The sequence below is a fragment of the Rhinoraja longicauda genome, chromosome 4 (assembly GCF_053455715.1).
Source record: "Rhinoraja longicauda isolate Sanriku21f chromosome 4, sRhiLon1.1, whole genome shotgun sequence".
NCBI classification, from domain to species: domain Eukaryota; kingdom Metazoa; phylum Chordata; class Chondrichthyes; order Rajiformes; family Arhynchobatidae; genus Rhinoraja; species Rhinoraja longicauda.
The window spans coordinates 38,177,833-38,200,001 of NC_135956.1; the positions used below are offsets into that span (position 1 = coordinate 38,177,833).

At 41.7% G+C, this 22,169-nt stretch overlaps 1 protein-coding gene across 12 annotated transcripts in view; it reads left to right on the forward strand.

Moving 5' to 3' along the window:
* The window catches only part of adgrb1a (adhesion G protein-coupled receptor B1a), a 449,476-nt gene that overhangs the window by 180,226 nt on the left and 247,081 nt on the right, over positions 1-22,169 (forward strand). For all 12 annotated transcript variants that reach the window (XM_078397552.1, XM_078397555.1, XM_078397557.1 and 9 more), the window contains 4 exons: positions 2,032-2,196; positions 5,748-5,912; positions 19,363-19,464; positions 21,821-21,927. In XM_078397552.1, the coding sequence (XP_078253678.1) occupies positions 2,032-2,196; positions 5,748-5,912; positions 19,363-19,464; positions 21,821-21,927 (539 nt within the window). The remainder of the gene's footprint in view (positions 1-2,031; positions 2,197-5,747; positions 5,913-19,362; positions 19,465-21,820; positions 21,928-22,169) is intronic.

The window sequence follows — 22,169 nt, forward strand, 5'->3', positions numbered from 1 at the left end:
AACATAACATAAAGTTGTTTTAATGATGGGATGAGCTGAGCTTCCTGCTTCTGGGAAAATGCTCCATAAAGCAGAATTTCAATTTGAACAAAAATAATTAGCTGGGTGAATCTCCCAAATGACACCATCACTGAGCAAAGAGATATCTTACAACTGTCCTGAAAGTTGTCCTGAAATCACATTCTGAGTAATTATTTTATTATCACATACTGTATGCTATTTATCTTCTGTCGTTGCTCCGTAATTTGATGTGCTTAAATATGCTTTAAATGCCAGGCCTCACTTCAGCCTGCATTCTAACAGTTTTGCCTGGAGATTTTTTTATTTTTTTGATGCACTGGTGCCAAATTAGGTGGTCCACAAAGAAAAACTGGGAAATTGGTAAAAAAAACAAAAAACTACTGTAATAAAAAAATCATTAGGTTTGTTTTCAGCCTGAATCACACACCTATATTTTAACATGTGCAGTTGCCAATGACAGCTGCTTACATCATTACTGGGAAGAGAGTGAAACAAGTTTGATTGTCCATAAGTAGAAACAATGCTGCAACATAATAGGCTGCTATGTAGGTGAGAAGAAAGCTCAGGTGCTCTACTGCACACCCATGTGATGGTCTGACCCAATGGGCCCCCATGCCATGAATGAACCCAAGTCACTGAGAGTTTCAGACTAACTAAGGGGTCAGTGATAGTAGTATCTCATACTGAGGTTTATAATGTAGCGATATTGTGATACTGGGGAGTAACGTTTGTGTATAATAGTGGAGTACGGCAAAGTGACTCTGGCACAGATGGTAGGCTGGGACATTGATGTTGAAACAAGGAACTGCATATGCTGGTTTGCACAAAAGGACACAAAGTGCTGGAGTAACTCAGAGAGTCATAGAGTGATACAGGGTGGAAACATGCCCTTTGGCCCAACTTGCCCATACTGGCCAACATGTCCCAGCTACACTTGTCCCACCTGTCCACATTTGGTCCAAATCCCTCCAAATTTGTCCTATCCATGTAACTCAGCGGGTCAGGCAGCATCTCTCGAGAACATGGATAGGTGACATCTTGGATCAGGACATTTCTTCAGGCCGATTGCAAGGGAGGGGGGGGGGGGGGGGGTGGAGAAAGTTGGGAGAGAGGAGAGGTAGGACAAAGTGTGGCAGGTAATAGGTGGACAGAGGCGAAGGGCTGGGGAGTCTGTTTATGCGTTGTATCTCTCATCTAAATTACATCTTTAACACAATTCAATGTCTCAAGCAACTTTGCAGGAATATAATCATGAGAAAAGGGACTTGAGCCAACAAACACTACTTTAATGTGTCAGAAGGAACTGCAGATGCTGGTTTAAACCGAAGATTGACACAAAAAGCTGGAGTAACTCAGCGGGACAGGCAGCATCTCTGGAGAGAAGGAATGGGTGACGTTTCGGGTCGAGACCCTTCTTTAGAATAAATTACTTAAAGCTGAGTAAAAGTCATAGAAACAGGTGATCCATGACAAACTCCATTGTTCACTAGGGGGTGAGTACAAAAAGAATGCCTTAAATAATGAAACATAACATTTCAAGGACAGAGAGAGGCCATTAGAAGTAATGAGCAACCCGCATTAGCTCTGTGTTGAGATCAGCCTGCTGTTTTATTACATATCCTTTTGTAGAACGTCACCAATTATTGCTTTCATGTTGAAGATGGACCCAAAATGCAGGAGTAACTCAGTGGCCAGGAAGCATCTCTGGAGCAAAAGAATAGGTGACGTTTCAGTTCAAGACCCTTCTTCATCTGTTCCTTTTTTCCAGAGATGCTGCCTGACCTGCTGAGTTACTCCAGCTTCTATCTTTGGTGTAAACCAGCATCTGCAGTTCCTTCCTACACATTACACATTACTTTCATGTTCCTAGCACTATAACTTTACCTGTACTTTCTCCTATTACAGTTCTTCACTGTAACCCAAATCTGGCTTGAGTTAGCTTTGTTGAGCCACATCGTAATTCTAAAAGATGTAATGTTGTTATCGTCCTTTGTTTTTTCATTCGATAAGTGGATGGGAACTGGAATGATTGGTCTAGCTGGAGTCAGTGTTCAACCACCTGTTCAAATGGGACACAACAGCGGACAAGGGAATGTAATGGACCTTCCTTTGGAGGAGCTGAATGCCAGGGCTACTGGTCCGAAAATAGGCCGTGCTTTCCAAGACAGTGTCCAGGTGGGTTTAATTTGTTGACGTCTATTTTGTGTATTTTTAAATCGATAAAATAAGGGCAGCACAATGACATGGTGCTAAAACGAAGAGTAATGGAAACAATCAGTAGATCAGTAGGCATCTGTGGAAAAGAGTTAACAATTTAGGTCTGGGATCCTTCTGAATTCTGCAGGAATTGAACTGACAAGTTGTCCCAGACTCAAAACATAACTTCTTCCCTGTGGCTATCAAACTGTACAACTCCTCCCCCTTCTGTCGTGGGGTAGACTGAGACTGACTCCCCACCCCCCTACCCCTCCTCAATCTTTGTACATCCCCAATCCTTTCCACTCATCACTTTAATTTCATGTTTCATGTATTTTGTGTTTTTATGACTGTTGGCAGATCAATTTGCCTCCTGGGATAAAGTTCTGTTGTATCGTATCGCATAACCGTTTCTCATTCCACAGATGCTGCCTTAATGGCTGAGCATTTTCTGATTTTCCTTCACATTTCCAGCATCTATCTACTATTTAAAACTTTTATTTACGATTATACAGGGTGATGCAGTAGTTAAAGTACCAGACTAGTCATCCAACAACCTTGACTAGCAATCCAGAAGATTTTAAAAAACAGAAAATAGTCAGACAAAATCTGTGGGGAGGAAAAAGCAAAGTTCTCATTTCTGGTTGATGAGGTTTCATCAGATACTGTGAGGCCTGTGAGCGTAGTTCAGCATCTGCAATTTTTCATTTCTAAATAGCAATCCAGGGAATCATGTTCAAATCTAATCAATTCTGCAGCTGCAGAGTTAAAATGCAGTTAATAATCTGTCATTAGCAATGCTGGCCAGAAAACGATTGGTTTATTGTAAAACCCCATCTGGTGTCTTTCAAGAGAGGAAATCTCCAGTCCTTACATAATCTCTATGTCATTGTCTGTTAATCTGATTCACCCGTTTAATTTAAAAAAAAAGACCTTTAAACGGCTTACTAAATTACCCTTTGGGTAAAGGGAAAGTGGGGTTGGGCATTAAATGGTGGCCTTTTCAGTTCCCAGAAATTCCCTTCGTGTCACCTGCTATCTGAATTGAGAAATATATTACCAAAACTGCCTATATCTTAAAAAATAACAAGTAGCAATAAATTCTTAACTTACATATTTTAGCAGCAACTTTAGAAATATACTTTTAGATGGAGCATGGGCCTAAACCAAAATGTTTCTGCTATTCCTTTCAAAACAATTTTCCTAGTTTTTCTACTGTTTCTATTTTCTATTAGTGGTGGAAGTGGCGGCGCTGCCCCTGTGACTACGGCTTGCCGGCAGTCTGTTTGTCTTTCTTCTTCTTTGTCTATTTGTTGGCGTTAGATGTACGTAATAGCCTATTTTTAGCTGTGCATATGTGGGGGGTGGTGGGGGGGGTGGGAGAAACCTTTAAAAAAATATCTTCCTCAACGGAGATTCAACCCATTTCCGTGTCGTATCTCCGATTGCGCTACGGCCTAACGTCGTGGAGTTGCCGGCCTCAGCTGGATCGACCTTGAAGGCTCCGGTCGCAAGGCCTGGACTTACCATCTCCGAGCTGGCCGACTTTCGGAGGCTGTGGTGGCGCTGTGATTGTGGCTGTAACTCTAGCTTCAGAGGCTTCGGCCGCGGGCTCTGTGGACCATAACATCAGGAGCTCGCAGGTTCCTGGCTGGCGACAGGCTTTCGGGAGCTCCAGCCGTAGCAGCTTCGACCGCCCTGAATCGCAAGGCTCGATCGATCCGTTCACAGGACCTTCATCCATCGCCCGGCGGGGGCTTCAAAAATCGGGGGCCTCGATCACCTCAAAGCAGCAGTTTGACTGCCTGATCGCGGGAGAAGAACAAAGGAGGAGATAAAACTTCTTTGCCTTCCATCACAGCGAGGGGGTGCCTGGAGGAGTCACTGTGATGGTTGTCTATGTTAAACTTATGTAATTGTGTGTCTTGTGCTCTTTACTGTCATGACTGCATGGCAACGACATTTCATTCAAATTATTTTTGAATGGCAATAAATCTAATTTGTATTTGTACTGTTTGTATTATTCTATTACTGTTTCCTACTGTTTCTATTTTCCTACTGGAAGAAAGTTTATGTTTGATGGAGTGATACAATGATTTGCTGGTTTGATAAGAAGTAGCATTAAAACCAATCAGAAGCAGTAGTAGATATTTCTTAGGTATCTATTGTTTTCATTCACTATACTGGGACCGTTATTATTTTGCTCTTATTGTGCTAGTACCTCTAATAATTTTGTTAGAAATGTATTGCTTTCGCAGTTAATGCCAAACTTGCTTCTCAACTGGAACAGTTTTTCCCTACAGCGCAAGAGAACTGGTTCTATCCTGACCTTGTGCATTGTCCTAGTGCAGTTTGCGCGTTCTCTCTGTGACAACATGAATTTCTTCCAGGTGCTCCAGATTCCTCCCTTGCACCAAAGACGTGTGGGTTTGTGGGTTAATTGGCTGCTGGATATTGCCCCAAGTGTGTAGGGAATGGATGAGAAAGAGGGATAACATAGAACCATTGTGAACATGTGATCGATGGCCAACTTGGACGATGGGTTGAATGGTCTGCTTCCACACTGCATCATAAACTAAACTAAATTAGAAGTTGGACTTCCAACCCATGGCTATGGGTATTCTTTTTTTTAAATTGGAAGCGGCTACCTGTTAATCTAAAGTCTAAAATAAACACAACTATAATCATAATCATAATAATCATAATAGTACTTTATTAGCCAAGTATGTTCTGCAACATACGAGGAATTTGATTTGCCATACAGTCATAGCGATAAAGAGCAACAAGGCACCCAAATAAATTTTTAACATGAACATCCACCACAAAAAAGTTCAATCTTCTTCCCTCCTTTGTTCTCCCACCGTCGGGGCACTCGAACCATCCGTTGTCAGGGCAATTTTGGCTCCCGCAACCGGCGGTCAAGCCCTCCGCGTCGGGGCAATCAAGCTCCCGCATCGGGAGGATCTCAGCTCCCTCGCGCTGGGCAATCAGACCACGGTCGGGGTTAGTCGAACCTTCTGCGACTTGGAGCTTCTCGACATTGGCCACCACCCAAGACTGCGAGCTCCTCGATGGTGAAATCCGCAGGAGCTTCAATCCCAGGCAAGGGATCGCAGGCTCCGATGGTGGGGCTCAAAGTCAGTCTCGAGCAAGGCCGCCCTCTCCATGATGTTAGGCCGCAGAGCGACTGGAGATACGATCCAGAAAACAATTGTATCTCCGGCAAGATAAGAGATTGAAAAAAGTTTCCCCCGACCCCCTCCCCCACCCCCACATAAAACAGACCAGAGAACATTAACACATACTTTTAAAATACACAAAAAATAACAAAAAAGACGAAAAGACAGACTGTTGGCGAGGCTGCCATCGCTGACGGCGCTACATATGTTATCCATTGTTATTGTCTGTAAGTGACATGTGATACAGGAATGCAGAGGACATTGAATCTCCAAGCCTCGTACATTACTGATTACTTCAGATGTAGCAGGTTAACTGAAATCAATTGAAAATATTTATTCCTTGCCTGATAGTGGATGGAAAATGGCAAAAATGGACCAGTTGGGAACCATGCACCAAGAGCTGTGATGGCGGAACTCAGCTTCGGGTGAGGATCTGCTCCGGACCATTTTACGGAGGACTTCAGTGTGATGGACCTCAAGAGGAGTACAGATTGTGCAATGACAAAAAATGTCCAGGTAAATATGGCTATGTCCTAATGTAGAATTGATTATCGAATATAGAACAAATGAGTGGGGTCAATGTGGGCAAATACTTATAGTCAATAGTCAATAGTCGTTTATTTGTTACATACACATAAATGTGTAGTAAAATGAAACATTACCCGCAGTTGAACAATAAGACCAATAAGATTAATCAATAAAAATGCAATAACACATACAATCACAACTAACACCAAACAAAAAGAAACATCCATCACAGTGAGTCTCCTCCAGTCCCTCCTCACTGTGATGGAAGGCCAGAATGTCTTTTTCTCTTCCCCTGCCGTCTTGTCCCGCGGTCAGGCTGTTGTAGTTGCCACGTCGGGGCGGTCGGGGCTCCCGATATTGAAGCCCCCGCTGGGCGGTGAAAAATCCCGCGGCCTATTTCAGGCCGCGCCGGATGGTGAAAGGTCCGTGGCGGGCCGACCCAAGCCCCGCGATTTGGGGCGGGCGAACACGTTGCCTCTGCTGCTGCCGGTGCTCCCGATGTCGGCCCCCACCCAGGGGCCTGCGGACTTCCGACGTCCATGCGGCCCGCGCCGGAGCCTCCAGAGACGAGTCGCAGCCGTTCCCGCAGCATTCGCAGGCAGCCAGCGCCGCAGGTGGTGAGTCCGGGCAGCGGGCTCTGCGAACCAGAGCCCCAGGTGGTCCCAGGTGCATGGCCGGTGGTAGGCCGCAACGGGAACGGAGACACGACACAGAACAAAGGTCGCGTCTCCGTTCTGGAGAGAGAATGTTACAGTTCCCGTTCCCTCCCACCCCCCCCCCCAAAACATAACATACAACACTACATCATATTAAAAGTACAATTCAGACAAAAACAACAAAAACACAAAAGACAGACGGACTGCAGGCAAGCCGCAGCTGCGACGGCAGCGCTGGCTCCTCCTCCATACTATAAAACAAATAATGGGAGAATAAAGCATAGATTTAGCAAGATGGTGCTTGGATGAAAAGTAATGACTTTTACAAGAATGGGATACAGAACTCATTTCTCCAAGTAGAGAACCTCCCTGCCTCTCTAGTTTAAAACCTCCCAAGTAGCACTTTCAAAACTCCCTGCAAGGATATTGGTCTTCCTCCAGTTCAGATGCAACCCATCCCTCTTCTACAGGTCACTTCTGCCCCTGAAGTGTATCCCAATGGTTTAAAAATCTGAATCCCTGTCCCCTGCACCAACAACTGAGCGATACATTCATCTGTCCAATTGATCCCATCACGAGCATGTGGCACCAGGAGTAATCTGAAGATGACTACTCTCAGGATCCTGTTTTTTAATCTTTTGCCTTGCTCCTTATACTTACTTTTCAGGACCACATCCGTTTTCTTACCAATGTTGAATCAGGAGATAAAATTGGCGTGTCAAAAATGTAATGCTACGGTGGTTATGGGAGATTTCAACATGCAGGTAGACTGGGAAAATCAGGTTGGAAATGGACCCCAGGAAAGAGAGTTTGTAGAGTGCCTTCGAGATGGATTCTTAGAACAGCTTGTACTGGAGCCTACCAGGGAGAAGGCAATTCTGGATTTAGTGTTGTGTAATGATCCTGATCTGATAAGGGGACTAGAGGTAAAAGAGCCATTAGGAGGCAGTGATCACAACATTATAAGTTTTACTCTGCAAATGGAAAGGCAGAAGGGAAAATCGGAAGTGTCGGTATTACAGTATAGCAAAGGGGATTACAGAGGCATGAGGCAGGAGCTGGCCAAAATTGATTGGAAGGAGGCCCTAGCAGGGAAGACGGTAGAACAGCAATGGCAGGTATTCCTGGGAATAATGCAGAGGTTGCAGGATCAATTTATTCCAAAGAGGTGGAAAGACTCTAAGGGGAGTAAGAGACACCTGTGGCTGACAAGGGAAGTCAGGGACAGCATAAAAATTAAGGAGAGGAAGTATAACATAGCAAAGAAGAGTGGGAAGACAGAGGATTGGGACTCTTTTAAAGAGCAACAAAGGTTAACTAAAAAGGCAATACGGGGAGAAAAGATGAGGTACGAGGGTAAACTAGCCAATAATATAAAGGAGGATAGCAAAAGTTTTTTTAGGTACGTGAAGAGGAAAAAAATAGTCAAGGCAAATGTGGGTCCCTTGAAGATAGAAGCAGGGGAATTTATTATGGGGAACAAAGAAATGGCAGACGAGTTAAACCGTTACTTTGGATCTGTCTTCACTGAGGAAGATACACACAATCTCCCAAATGTTCTAGGGGCCGGAGAACCTAGGGTGATGGAGGAACTGAAGGAAATCCACATTAGGCAGGAAATGGTTTTGGGTAGACTGATGGGACTGAAGGCTGATAAATCCCCAGGGCCTGATGGTCTGCATCCCAGAGTACTTAAGGAGGTGGCTCTAGAAATAGTGGAAGCATTGGAGATCATTTTTCAATGTTCTATAGATTCAGGATCAGTTCCTGTGGATTGGAGGATAGCAAATGTTATCCCACTTTTTAAGAAAGGAGGGAGAGAGAAAACGGGTAATTATAGACCAGTTAGTCTGACATCAGTGGTGGGGAAGATGCTGGAGTCAATAATAAAAGACGAAATTGCTGAGCATTTGGATAGCAGTAACGGGATCATTCCGAGTCAGCATGGATTTACGAAGGGGAAATCATGCTTGACAAATCTACTGGAATTTTTTGAGGATGTAACTAGGAAAATTGACAAGGGAGAGTCAGTGGATGTGGTGTACCTCGACTTTCAGAAAGCCTTCGACAAGGTCCCACATAGGAGATTAGTGGGCAAAATTAGGGCACATGGTATTGGGGGTAGGGTACTGACATGGATAGAAAATTGGTTGACAGACAGAAAGCAAAGAGTGGAGATAAATGGGTCCCTTTCGGAATGGCAGGCAGTGACCAGTGGGGTACCGCAAGGTTCGGTGCTGGGACCCCAGCTATTTACGATATACATTAATGACTTAGACGAAGGGATTAAAAGTACCATTAGCAAATTTGCAGATGATACTAAGTTGGGGGGTAGTGTGAATTGTGAGGAAGATGCAATAAGGCTGCAGGGTGACTTGGACAGGTTGTGTGAGTGGGCGGATACATGGCAGATGCAGTTTAATGTAGATAAGTGTGAGGTTATTCACTTTGGAAGTAAGAATAGAAAGGCAGATTATTATCTGAATGGTGTCAAGTTAGGAGGAGGGGGAGTTCAACGAGATCTGGGTGTCCTAGTGCATCAGTCAATGAAAGGAAGCATGCAGGTACAGCAGGCAGTGAAGAAAGCCAATGGAATGTTGGCCTTCGTAACAAGAGGAGTTGAGTATAGGAGCAAAGAGGTCCTTCTACAGTTGTACCGGGCCCTGGTGAGACCGCACCTGGAGTACTGTGTGCAGTTTTGGTCTCCAAATTTGAGGAAGGATATTCTTGCTATGGAGGGCGTGCAGCGTAGGTTCACTAGGTTAATTCCCGGAATGGCGGGACTGTCGTATGTTGAAAGGCTGGAGCGATTGGGCTTGTATACACTGGAATTTAGAAGGATGAGGGGGGATCTTATTGAAACATATAAGATAATTAGGGGATTGGACACATTAGAGGCAGATAACATGTTCCCAATGTTGGGGGAGTCCAGAACAAGGGGCCACAGTTTAAGAATAAGGGGTAGGCCATTTAGAACGGAGATGAGGAAGAACTTTTTCAGTCAGAGGGTGGTGAAGGTGTGGAATTCTCTGCCTCAGAAGGCAGTGGAGGCCGGTTCGTTGGATGCTTTCAAGAGAGAGCTGGATAGAGCTCTTAAGGATAGCGGAGTGAGGGGGTATGGGGAGAAGGCAGGAACGGGGTACTGATTGAGAGTGATCAGCCATGATCGCATTGAATGGCGGTGCTGGCTCGAAGGGCTGAATGGCCTACTCCTGCACCTATTGTCTATTGTCTATTGTCATTTGTGTCGATTTGAGAATGTTCTGCAGCTATTCCACGACATCCTGGACCCTAGCACCAGGGAGGCAATTTATCATCCTGAAGTCTCGTTTGTTGCCACAGAATCTCCTGTCTGTGCCTCTCAGTAATGTCTCCAAACACGATGGCTCTGACTGACATTTCCCTTCCCCGCTGTGCCTCTGAGCCAGGCCCGACACCACAGACCAGACCACTGCTGCTGCTCTCCCCTGACCAGTCATCCTCTACAACAGTATCTAAAGGAGAATACTTGCTGTCGAGAGGAATAGCCCCAGGAGACCCTTGTACTTTCCGCCTACTCCCTTTCCTTGTGGTCACCCATCTCTTGTCTGCCTGTTCCTTAGGTGGGACTACCTCCCTGTAACTCCAATCTATATCAGTCTCACATCCCTGGATAATTCTGAGGTCGTCCAGCTGCGGCTCGACGGCCTTAACACAGTTCGTAAGGAGCTACAGCTGAACGCACTTACTGCAGGTGTAGTCTTCAAGTGTACTGGAAACCCTCATGACTTCCAACATCCTGCTGGAGGAGCATGCTTGTGGAGCACAATTATCAACGATGGTGCATAATTACCAGCAAAGATTTAATGACCTGCTTCTTCACTGATGATTTTATGCAACATTCTTAAGAATGAGAGTAGGGTTATTTGTTAAAATATTTTGCCACATGGATTGATTGAGGTGAAAACCAATGCTTCAAGTATGTAGTTAATTGAAGCTGAGGAAGAAACAGCATGTTAAGGTTATTTGAGGTCGGGAGGATTAGTTTGGAATGTTTTTTGCAAAGGGCTGACAAATGCACAGGCACGAGTGACCTGTGTTGTATTTACCCTGCGATTCTTCATCTGTTCTGTAATTATGATTTTTTTAAAAAGGAAGCACTGAGGAAAAGGGGAGCAAGCTGGCATGGTTTACCTTAACAGTTATTTTAAAATTGAATCTGGCAGTGGAGAAGACTTGGGAGCAGTTTACAGTAAACACCTTTCATGTAGGAGATTTGGCTTTGAAGGAGACGTGACTCGAATGAAGCTGGATAACTATGCATCACTAATAGAGAACTGTGAATGGAACACAATATTGACACATTCAATAGACTGATGATTTTCAGCTCATCATGTTCTTCTAATCGTTGCTGACAGTTGCTGCTGTGAGATACAATTATCAAGTTGCTGACACTTGCACCCAAATTAACCGCAGGCCCAGTTACTTAGCAACCAGTAGATGGTGTCTCCATGACCATTGCAGCAGTGAATGGTTGTCAAGGATTTTGTTTTTTTAATGAAACCCATGGAAAATTGTATCAGGGATAATTACACCTAAAAATATATATATCAAAGGCATGAAGGAAGAATTACATTTTTTGATTAAGTAAATTAAGCCATGCAAGTTTAGAAGGCTATGACTTCGGAGTGCCTTCAGCTGCTCAGCAGATTTGTCGTCACTGTTAAATGCATAAGGGATTTCAAGGCCGTATCCCTGCTGTAACAAGAATGTGAGTTTAGCGCCTCAGAAGGTCAAGAATAAAGGAATAAAACCAGAGTATTCACAACCTGAGCAGGCACATATATGAGCAAAAAACAAACTGCTGGAAGACCTTAGTGGGTCATGCCGCATCTGTGGTGGCGACAGACAGTGTTTTTGGAAATGGCGCTTGTACATTTCTCTTCACCTGTTGAGTTCCTCCAGAATTTGTTTGTTGCTCAAGATTCCAGCATCTGCAGTCTCTTGAGTCAACAGAATACATGTTGCATTTTACTCTGGCTCCCAGAAAAAGTTGCATTTTACTTTCGGTAACTCTCATCTTTTGAATTCCCAGAGAAGCATTGCACCAATAAGCCTTGAGTGAGATGGTATGCTCCCTATTTGCATATGGAGCAAATAAATAGGATGAAATGCCACCTTTCTCTGCTCGGTACTTACAGATTCCTTCCCCTAAATTTCATGCAGTCTCCCAGTTTAGAATCATAATATCTCATGCATCCTCAGCGGGTACAATCTGCAGATGGGAAAAGGATGTAGTCTTTCCGCTGACTGGAGAACACGCAACAAAAAAAGCTTTTCACTGTATCTCGTTACATATGACAAAAAACTAAACTAACTAACAACAGTAATTAAAGCAATGTACATTTACATGGTACCTCTTGAAGAAGGTCATCACTTAGTGCTTGTATGGAACAAATTCACTATTTCGTCAGTCTCGTCAGGCACATTCAGTTTGAGTGACATAGGATCATGCTCTAATTCAGGCATAATCAAACTTCATAATATTCCATTAAGAGTTTGGTTAGTTCCAATGGATACACTGCTTTGCTTTTCTGCTTTTGATTCTGTTCTTTTTCCAATGGATTAATTCTTTCTCAACTGCAGTCATGCATGGGATTAGCTAAATGTAGAAACAATATTTATTCTTTAGCAAGATGAATTTGCCAAACCGGACACGCATTACAATGTGCAAATAACCAGACTGTCAGAAAACTGGCACTCTCATCGCAGGTATAGGTCATCTCTTTTACAATTCCTAATATTATTTGTGCATATTATTTAAAAATGCAATGCAAATATATCCTGAACAAAATTAATGCAAATTAGAGTGCATTCAAAGCAAGATATTCAACCAGCCCTTCCTTAACCATTCTAAGCCAGGCTGGTGAATGAGCTTTTATTGTTGGAAGTACCAGAACAAAAACACATGTGTATAAACTTCCATGAAATGTTAACAAAGCAATGATCTTTATCTGCCATGGCCATGTGCTTCTGGATGACTTTCAACCAGACAACCAAGCCAAATCTTCATTGCGAATGAATTCTGATCATAACCACAAAATGGCCAAATATTTGCAATATTTTAGTCTGTTCATTAAACCATTCCCCCATACCAGTCCCTGACTAAGAAAGTGGTTATGCCTCCAGAAGAAAATATATCCCACACAAAATGAATGCAGATTACCAGACTTCCAAAAATTAATATGGATTGAGCCTGGCTGGTGAATGAGCCTTTGATGTGAAAATATTTAAAGATTTGTATGTTACTGCCACGAAATGCTAATAATTTTCTCCACATGTCCTCATTCTAGAGGTTCATTAAATTGCCCTTAGATTCTTGGACTTAAAGGTATTCATGTTGAGTTAGTGCTTAGCTGGCAACCTCAACCTCAACGCTGGCAACCTCAACATCCTCATCCTACTTGACCTCAGCGCCGCCTTTGACACCATAAATCACTCCATTCTCCTCACCCGACTTGAAACCTCCCTTAACATCACCGGCACAGCCCTATCCTGGTTCAAATCTTACCTCTCTGACAGACACCAGTTCATCTCCATTAACAACTGTAAATCCCCCACCGCTCCCCTCCCCCAAGGTGTCCCCCAAGGCTCAGTCCTTGGCCCCCTCCTCTTCATCCTCTACCTGTTCCCCCTTGGTCAATTAATCCACCGTCATGGTCTCAACTTCCACTGCTTCGCCGATGATATCCAGCTCCTCATCTCCACCAAGTCAATCTCCTCCACCACACACTCTACACTGACAAACTGCATTACTGAAATAAAATCTTGGCTTCAATCAAACTTCCTCAAACTCAATTGCAACAAATCTGAAATCATCATCATTGGTCCAAAAATGCTCACCAAATCCACCCAAAACTTCATCCTCAACATTGATGGTCTCCCAGTATCCACCTCACCTCACATCCGGAATCTTGGAATCATCCTTGATCAAACCCTCTCCTTCGACAAACACATCAAACACATCACAAAGACAGCCTTCTTCCACCTCAAAAACATTGCCCGTCTCCGTCCATCCCTCTCCTCCACAGCTGCAGAAACCCTCATCCACGCCTTCATCACCTCCCGTCTGGACTACTGCAACAGCCTCCTCTATGGCGCACCCTCAAAAATCATCAATAAACTTCAATACATTCAAAACTCCGCTGCCCACACACACCTCGATCCGTGACCATATCACCCCCGTCCTTTATAAACTCCACTGGCTCCCCATCCCCCAGAGAATCCAGTACAAAATCCTCCTCATAACCTACAAAGCCCTCCATAACCTGGCCCCATGCTACCTGACCGACCTCCTCCACAGGCACACTCCCACCTGCACCCTCCGCTCTGCCGCTGCCAATCTCCTATCCCCCCACATCCGGACTAAACTCAGATCCTGGGGGGACAGGGCTTTCTCCATCGCTGCTCCCACCCTATGGAACTCACTACCCCAAACCGTTAGAGACTCCCCCACACTCACCACATTCAAAACATCGCTGAAGTCTCACCTGTTCAGTACTGCCTTCAACCACTGAAGGTCACCTCACCTTCTGTCTCCTTTCTCTGTTCATTTATTTATTTACTTATTTATCTATTTATTCATTTCCCTATGTTCTCAAAATCTCTGTAAAGCGTCTTTGAGTATATGAAAAGCGCTATATAAATAAAATGTATTATTATTATTATTATTAGCAGTTGATCAACAGTGAGCTAAGACTTCGGCCTGTCTTCCTGTTGTGGAAATCACAGGTCTTTTGAAGCAACTGTCAAATTGATCATTTTCTGGGTATCATTTTTGGAGAGGCACAAGTTAAAAATTCATCGGATTCTACGCAGAGCAACTTTAATAAGTACTGTAACAGTGTGCTGGGCAGAGAATTAGGCGTTGTTTACCTTGTGATCTTCGCTCTAAAGCATTTCTCACTCTTCTCTTTAATCATATTTCACCCTCGCACACTAAGGTCTGTTCTGGTAATGATTTTATTACATTGCTTGCCTGCACTGATTTGTGGGAAATATTACATTCTGGCTAATGTTAGTCTGCACAGAAATGCACACACAGAAAGCAAAATGGGCAGTTTTGAGTATAACTTTTCTGAATGTATTAAGGTTGGATCCTCAAGGTTATGCTTTAAAAAAATTTAATTTATTATTTTTTAAAATTATTATTTATTTATTTTCCGGTCAATACAATACAACAGATTGACCATACAGTTGTGAAAGTTAAATAGTGCGAAATCATTGTATCAAAGATAAAACAATATAATCACACATGATGTTTTCTGACAAAAAAAAAAGGTGTAGGCAGAAGCCAAAGCTTATTGTGCCTACCCTTAATACTGAACAAAATATAATTTAAAAAAAACACAACATAAGTCAGAAGCAGATAAACAAAACATAGAAAGACACACAAATATAGTCAAGAACCATCATTTCTGTCATGTCAGTCAGTTCTCAGTGCTGATCACATATTTTGTATCTTTCAAATATAATATTTTTGAACATTTTCTTGAATTTACACATATTACTACACTCTTTTAATTCATTGTTGCAACTATTGAATTTTGATTCAAGATGGCCTTAGTTTTGTGCAGTATTGCAATTATAAGTGGCCTTAGTTTTGTGCAGTATTGCATTATAAGTGTTACCTCCGAATTTATTTTTCGATTTCCAAACACAATAATTTTTGTTTTACTTAAATTTAATGAGAATTTATTAGTATCAAACCACTTCTTTAGGGTTTCCAATTCCCCTTTAACTGTGTCCAAAAGTTGCTTCATGATTTTCCCTGAACAAAATAATCCGCAAATATAACTAAATGTAGCAATTTTGACACCTTACAAATATCATTTATATAGAGTATAAAGAGCTTTGGGCCCAGCACCGAGACTTGTGTAACCTCACAGGTAACCTTCATAAGTTCTGAATCAAAATTATTTACTTGAACATACTGATATCTGTTTACAAGGTAGCATCTTAACCAGGAGTATGTTACTCCTCTAATACCATATCTTTCTAGCTTATTCATCAGTAAACCATGATCTATGGTATCAACCGCTTTTTTGAGATCTATAAATACTCCCACAGTATATTCTTCATTATCATTTGCAGTTGAAATATTCTCTACTAGTTCCATTAGCGCTAATGAAGTAGACCTTTTAGCTCGAAATCCATACTGGTGATCACTTAATATGTTATGTTTATCAATAAAGTTTTCAAGTCTTTGTACAAATAATTTTTCTAATATTTTTGAGAATTGGGGAAGCAGAGATATCGGCCTGTAATTTGAAAATAAATGTCTCTCTCCATTCTTGTAGACAGGAATGACTTTCGCTGTTTTCATTGTGTTTCTTAAAACATTGTGAACTGTCATAGCTTCAGCCCTTTCCTCAATATCCAGATAGTGGTTGAGTCCTTTCAATATTCTGATCTTTACATTTTCTCATAAATACAGATCTGAATGGAATTTCTTCGACAAATTATCACATTGAACATGTTACAGGATATACATGCATAACAGTTAGGATTTGCTTAAAGTCATTGAAGGCAAGAGGGGAAAGAGGGGCAACTTTTTTACATGGAGGATGGTGGGTGCATGGAGGAGGAGGTAGCTGAGGCAGGTACTACAACAACATTCAAGAGACATTTGGACAGGTACATGGATAGAAAATATTTAGAGGGATATGGGCAAAATGTGGGCAGGTAGGACATCTTTGTCGGCACGAACAAGTTGGGCTGAAATGCCTGTTTTCATTCTGTATGACTCTGTGATTCTATTTGCAAAATTTATTGAAGTATTTGTTGTGAATTTGGATGTGTGGTCATTTGCTGTTATGACCTAATTGAAAGTATGTGTGCCATAAAAGTATTTGATGATTTTAACGTGCTCGCTCGGGAATTCAATGATAGATCTAAATGTTCATGAGTGTGGCTGTAATTCTTCAATTGCTTTGTGTTAATCCCAATGTCCTTGATGAGTCCCCATTGGAGCCCATTATTGCTACCTGTCACAGCCTCAAGTAAAGTTCAAGCTACTTTCTTAGCTATGGCTTTAAACAGGGGCAGATAACTTTTCACCATGAACCAAGAGAGGAGAGTGAAATAACATTTTGTCATCAAAGTACAAGATAATAAGAAATATATGGGAAGTAGCAGGCTACCTGAACTCTCAAGACGGCTCTGCCATTCAGCAAGATGAACTTTTACATCAATGCCTATTTGTCCTGCTATTCCCAGAACTCTTGACAGCCTCGGTGCAGAACAGCTCGTCAATTTTGGTCATGCATCTTGGTCTTCAGGATTGGAGAATAGTCACATTTTGTAGCTTTCTGAGTTATATAATCACCCCTCATCCTAACTAGCCAAACATTTAGACTAAATCCATTTCCCTTAGTTCAAGCTGTATTTGACAGAACTGGAAAATAGCTGACCTGACAAGTTATGTTTGTTTCTTTCCCACAGATGCAGTCTGACCATTTGAGTACTTTAAGAATTTTCAGTTTTTATTTCTGATTTCAGTACACTGTAATGACCCAGTATAATTTTGTGAATTTCCAAGTGACATGTTAAAATGTCAGATGTAAATGATAACAAATTCTAGTATTTTCACTAATTGGCCTTATAGAGTTGTAGTATCATACAGTGTGGAAATGGCCCTTTGGCCAACTTGCCTATGCTGACCAACATGCCCCATCAATGCTAGTCCTTCCTGCCAATGTTTGTCCCATATCCCTCTGAATCTATCCAATCCATGTACCTGACTAAATGTTTTTAAAAGTTGTGATAGTACCTGCCTCAACTATCTCCTCTGGCAGCTCGTTTCATATACCCACCACCTTTTGCTTAATAAAGATGCCACTCAGGTTCCTATTAAATCTTCCCCCCTCACCTTTGGTTCTTAGTTCCCCTACTCTGTGTAAAAGACTGTGCATTTACCCGTTTTCTTCCTCTCGTGACATTGTACATCTCTATCAGATCATCTTCCTGTGCTCCAAGAAATACAAATTACAAATTATCCCTTTGCATACTTGTCATTGCTCATTTATCTTCACAATCTATCATAGAAACATAGAAACTAGGTGCAGGAGTAGGCCATTCAGCCCTTCGAGCCTGCACTGCCATTCAATATGATCATGGCTGATCATCCAACTCAGTATCCTGTACCTGCCTTCTCTCAGCCCATATCCCTCTCCTGTCTCCAAGTTTGTCTTTGTTAAACTGAGAATTCAACATTTTAACATGTTCACATCGTTTTCAAAAGTAATATGAAATTTAACATAAATAAGGATAAAATGCTGGAGTTAATCAGTGGGCTAGGCAGCATCTCTGGAGAACATGGATAGGCAAAGTTTTGGGTCTTTGGATAGGGTCCGAAGAAGGGTCCTGACCTGAAACATCACCTATTGCATTTTGTGTCCTTTTTTGTAAATCAGGATCTGTAGTTCCTTCTGAAATTTTACCATGTCATACATATCTTCCTTTGAGGACCCTTTGCTGCAGATACCTTATTAAATCTGTTTCATTGCACAACTTCCCTTGCCCAGTCCATAGGATGTCTAACGTGTTTTCAAAGTATTTAATTACTCTTGTTTTTTGTGCCTCCAATTGCCTGATTAATACCCATCCAACATTATGTTTATAGCTAAGAATTCCACAAAATATTCCGACTCATGGTTTCTAATCTTTTTAACCACTTAGAACTGCTCACTCACATTCTACAAATTTCACCTCCTGAACTGTTTCTCACTTGCATATAATCCTGGAAACATGACCCTATTATGTGTGTTGGGATATTTGGTCACATAGCACAATCTTGTGGTCGTGCCAACTCTGAACATTTCACTGAGATCTCCACAGCGCGAGGGAGAAGAAAGATAAACATTAATGATCACTTTGTGGCATATCCATCTATAGCATAGACCATAAATTTAAGGATCAAAGATTTTATCCTTTCCAATCCGACTTGGATTATTCTGTCTTTGCCTTCCAAACCTATGCAACTTTAATGTGAGGAATAACACCTCATCTTTTTATTATGCATAATTACAGCCTTGCAATCTCAACCATTTAGTTCAGACTTGAGAGATGCAGTGCGGATTCAGGCCCTTCGGCCCACACGAGGGACAATTCACAATTCCTATCAAAGCCAATTAACCTACAAACCTGTACGTCTTTGGAAGGTGCGAGGAAACCGGAGCTCCCGGAGAAAACCCACATGGTCAAGGCGAGAACATCCAAACTCCGTACAGTTTCAACATATTTTATGGAAATTGTATTTATACAAATTGTATAAATATACAAGTTCCTATAATGATTCTATCATACCCATGTTCTATTCTATTATTGATTTTCTATTCCCAGTATTATTCCTGTCGTCTTTTTCCTGCCCACAACTTTGTCTCTTTTGTTTTTTCCTTTCCTTTCCCTCTTGTTCTGCATCTTAAATCTACTTTATTTCTAACTATTAACTATTATCGTGTAAGGTCACTCAGTTGGTACATTAACAATTTATTTCCTTTCATCCGTAGCCTGTGTAGTATTTTGAACATTTTCTCTATCTTTTATATTTCAGAAGTTCAGTAGCTGGAATATCTATTTTTTATTTATACAATAATGTTTTGATAAAGTAGAAATTCATTACATTTCAAGGTCAAGGGTTTAATCTTAAACAAAAAATGTAATCTTCCTCTTTGCCTTTTGCTGCACGATATGTATTGATACTGGATGTTTTCACATTAACCACAACATATTTTTTTGCGCAGAACCTCATGAATACTGCCAGGAAGAAAACTACAATTCAATGGTATGGACAAAGACAGCTGCAGGCGAGTCTGCGGCAGGCAGCTGCCCACCAAGTGCTGCAGGTAATTATTGCTGGGAAGAAGCTGTACTTTCCTCCTTAATGTTGATCTAACCTCCGATTGAACATTAGAAGTATGTTACTGTGAGCAGGGGAATGAGGAGTGATCTGACAGAGGTGTACAAAATCATGTTGGTAAGCTGGAAAGGGTGCAGAGACGATTTACGAGGATGTTGTTAGGACTCAAGGGTCTAAGCTGTAGGGAGTGGCTGAGCAGGCTAAGACTATTCCTTGGATATGAGGTGATCTTGTATGTGTACAAAATAGTGAGAGGGATAGAGTAATCGCACATTCTTTTGCCCAGTGTAGGGGAATCGAGAACCAAAGGACATGGGTTTAAGGTGAGGGGGGAAAGATTTGGTGGGAACATTAGGGGTAACTTTTTTACACAACGTGGGTTAGGAGTATGGAACGAGCTGCCAGAGATGGTAGTTGAGGCAGGTGCTATTGCAAAGTTTAAGAAACATTTAGACAGGTACATGGATAGGATAGGTTTAGAGGGATGTGGGCAGGTGCGACGAGTATAGATAGGGCATGTTGGTCAGTGTGGGCAAGTTGGGCAGAAGGAACTGTTTCCACACTGCATGAAAGAGAACTAATTTCAGACATATCCTAGAGTACAATTACCTCAATATTAATGTTCCCACTTTGGTTGGGGGTGGGGGGAGGTTTAAAAAATGAACTGAAAATATTTCTGCTGTGGATTTAATCGTGATGATTGCAAATTTCCACTCTAACGTCAGTATCATATTAAAATCAGGCCACATAAGCAAACATACTTAACGTTAAAAGTAAAAGAATGGATTGTTAGAGCTCAGAAAATTGCATTGAAAATGGAATATTGGAGCTGCTGGCTCTAGCAGGTTAATGCCTGTTACTGGCACTTCTTGTTGACTAGGATGCTTTTCTTTTGTCAACCTCACCTCAGAAAAACTCCCACATTAATCTTGGATTAAATCCTCTCCCCATGACTGGATCACCAGTTTGGGCCCTTCTATTCTCCCACCCTCCCATTCAAGGTTCAATCCCTCTCTCACCTTGGCAAAAGTCCTATAGACCCATCAAGCCCAATATATCTCATTCCATGTCCCAATTGCCTGTAACCAGGGTGTTTTCTGCCTGGCAAGCTGTTTTTTTGTTTTTTTTGCAGGAGGGGAAAGTTTTGATTTAGATCCTGCTGTATGATTTGGTAGGGTGTGTGGTCTTCACATCCATGACCTCTCCAAGTCTCCCCAAATACTGTTACCTTACACTGCCTACCCTTCCCTAACAATATCAGAACTGTTATCATTTGGACTACAGTAGCCCCAATTCAAATATATTTTTTAATAAACAGTTGGATTTTTCAAAACATATATCATGAATAAGTTTTGATGGTTAATGCATTTATGTATTGGGAGGGGATTAAAATGTTAGTCCTATTCATGGAAAGCCCCAGCAGTGAGCATAGATAGATAGATTCTTGATTAGTGCGGGTTATGGGGAGAAGGTAGGAGAATGGCTTAGGAGGGAAAGATGGATCGGCCATGATTGAATGGCGGAGTAGACTTGATGGGCTGAATGGCCTAATTCTGCTCCTATCACTAATGACCTTATGAGATCACATGGGTGTGTTGCCCTTCAGGAGTCAGGGGTGTACGACCAAGGGCGAGAATTATCAACAATGTTTTAAGTGGAAAAACAAATAAACTTTAATTAAATCTGAGGTGATAATCAAAGCAGAGCACCATTCACAGAAAATATTGTGAGAGCACCAAATTACCCCACCCGAATCATTGGCCACTAAAAGAGCACCAAGATAATGTATCTATATATAAAAATGAAACGATGAAGCTTTGGGATAAAGGTTGCGATAAAAGAACCAAGGACATTTAATTATGGGTAATTAAAAGGGAAAGGGAAGATAAAGGTCCTCAAATGGGGGCAGAAATCATGGGGTGTTAGCTTTGCAATACAAATTGTGTACTGTAAATTGATTTTATCATAGTCACTCATGTTGCTTCACAACTGTGGGAAACTACTATCCATGTCAATTTAATGAGCTGAATTTTCCTTGAATCATTAGCAGGTTAGGAGGAGTATTGGGTTTTAGATTAGTAATTAAGAGTTTTATTTTGACAATGTAAAACAAATAATAATCTGAAGTGTATGAAACAGACATTTGACATGACCATATTAACTTTTAACTCTGCTGTTCAAATGCAGGTTCAATTTATTAATGAATGGATCAAATCTTGCATATAATTGCATAGGAATTTTAAATGTGCATTGAATGAATTGTGTAGTATCAAGTGCCACTCGTTATTTTTTCCACATGATGATGTTGAACATGCCACAGCTAACTGTATTGATGTTCTCAGGAATAATCCTGAGAAATTGTCTCCTAGATGATGAGGGAATCGCTTTTTGGGAGCCTCCAAGCTTTACCAAATGTGTTTCCAATGACTACAGAATGTTGCAGTCAGAGGTGCGTGTACTACTTGTTACTCTGAGCTGAAGTATATTGTAATGCATTGTGTAACCAGTAAGAGAATTTATTTTCAAATCTCTGTTACAGGGTCCTTCCTTTCTACCAGTACTACTGTCTACCTGTTGAGGGAAAATGCTGTTGGTGCTTCAATAGGATGATTTTTTTTGTTGCCATTTTTCTCCCTGTCGTGTTGTTTTTCTAAAATTCCTCCTGCATAAGAGCTTTAATGATATCTCCCG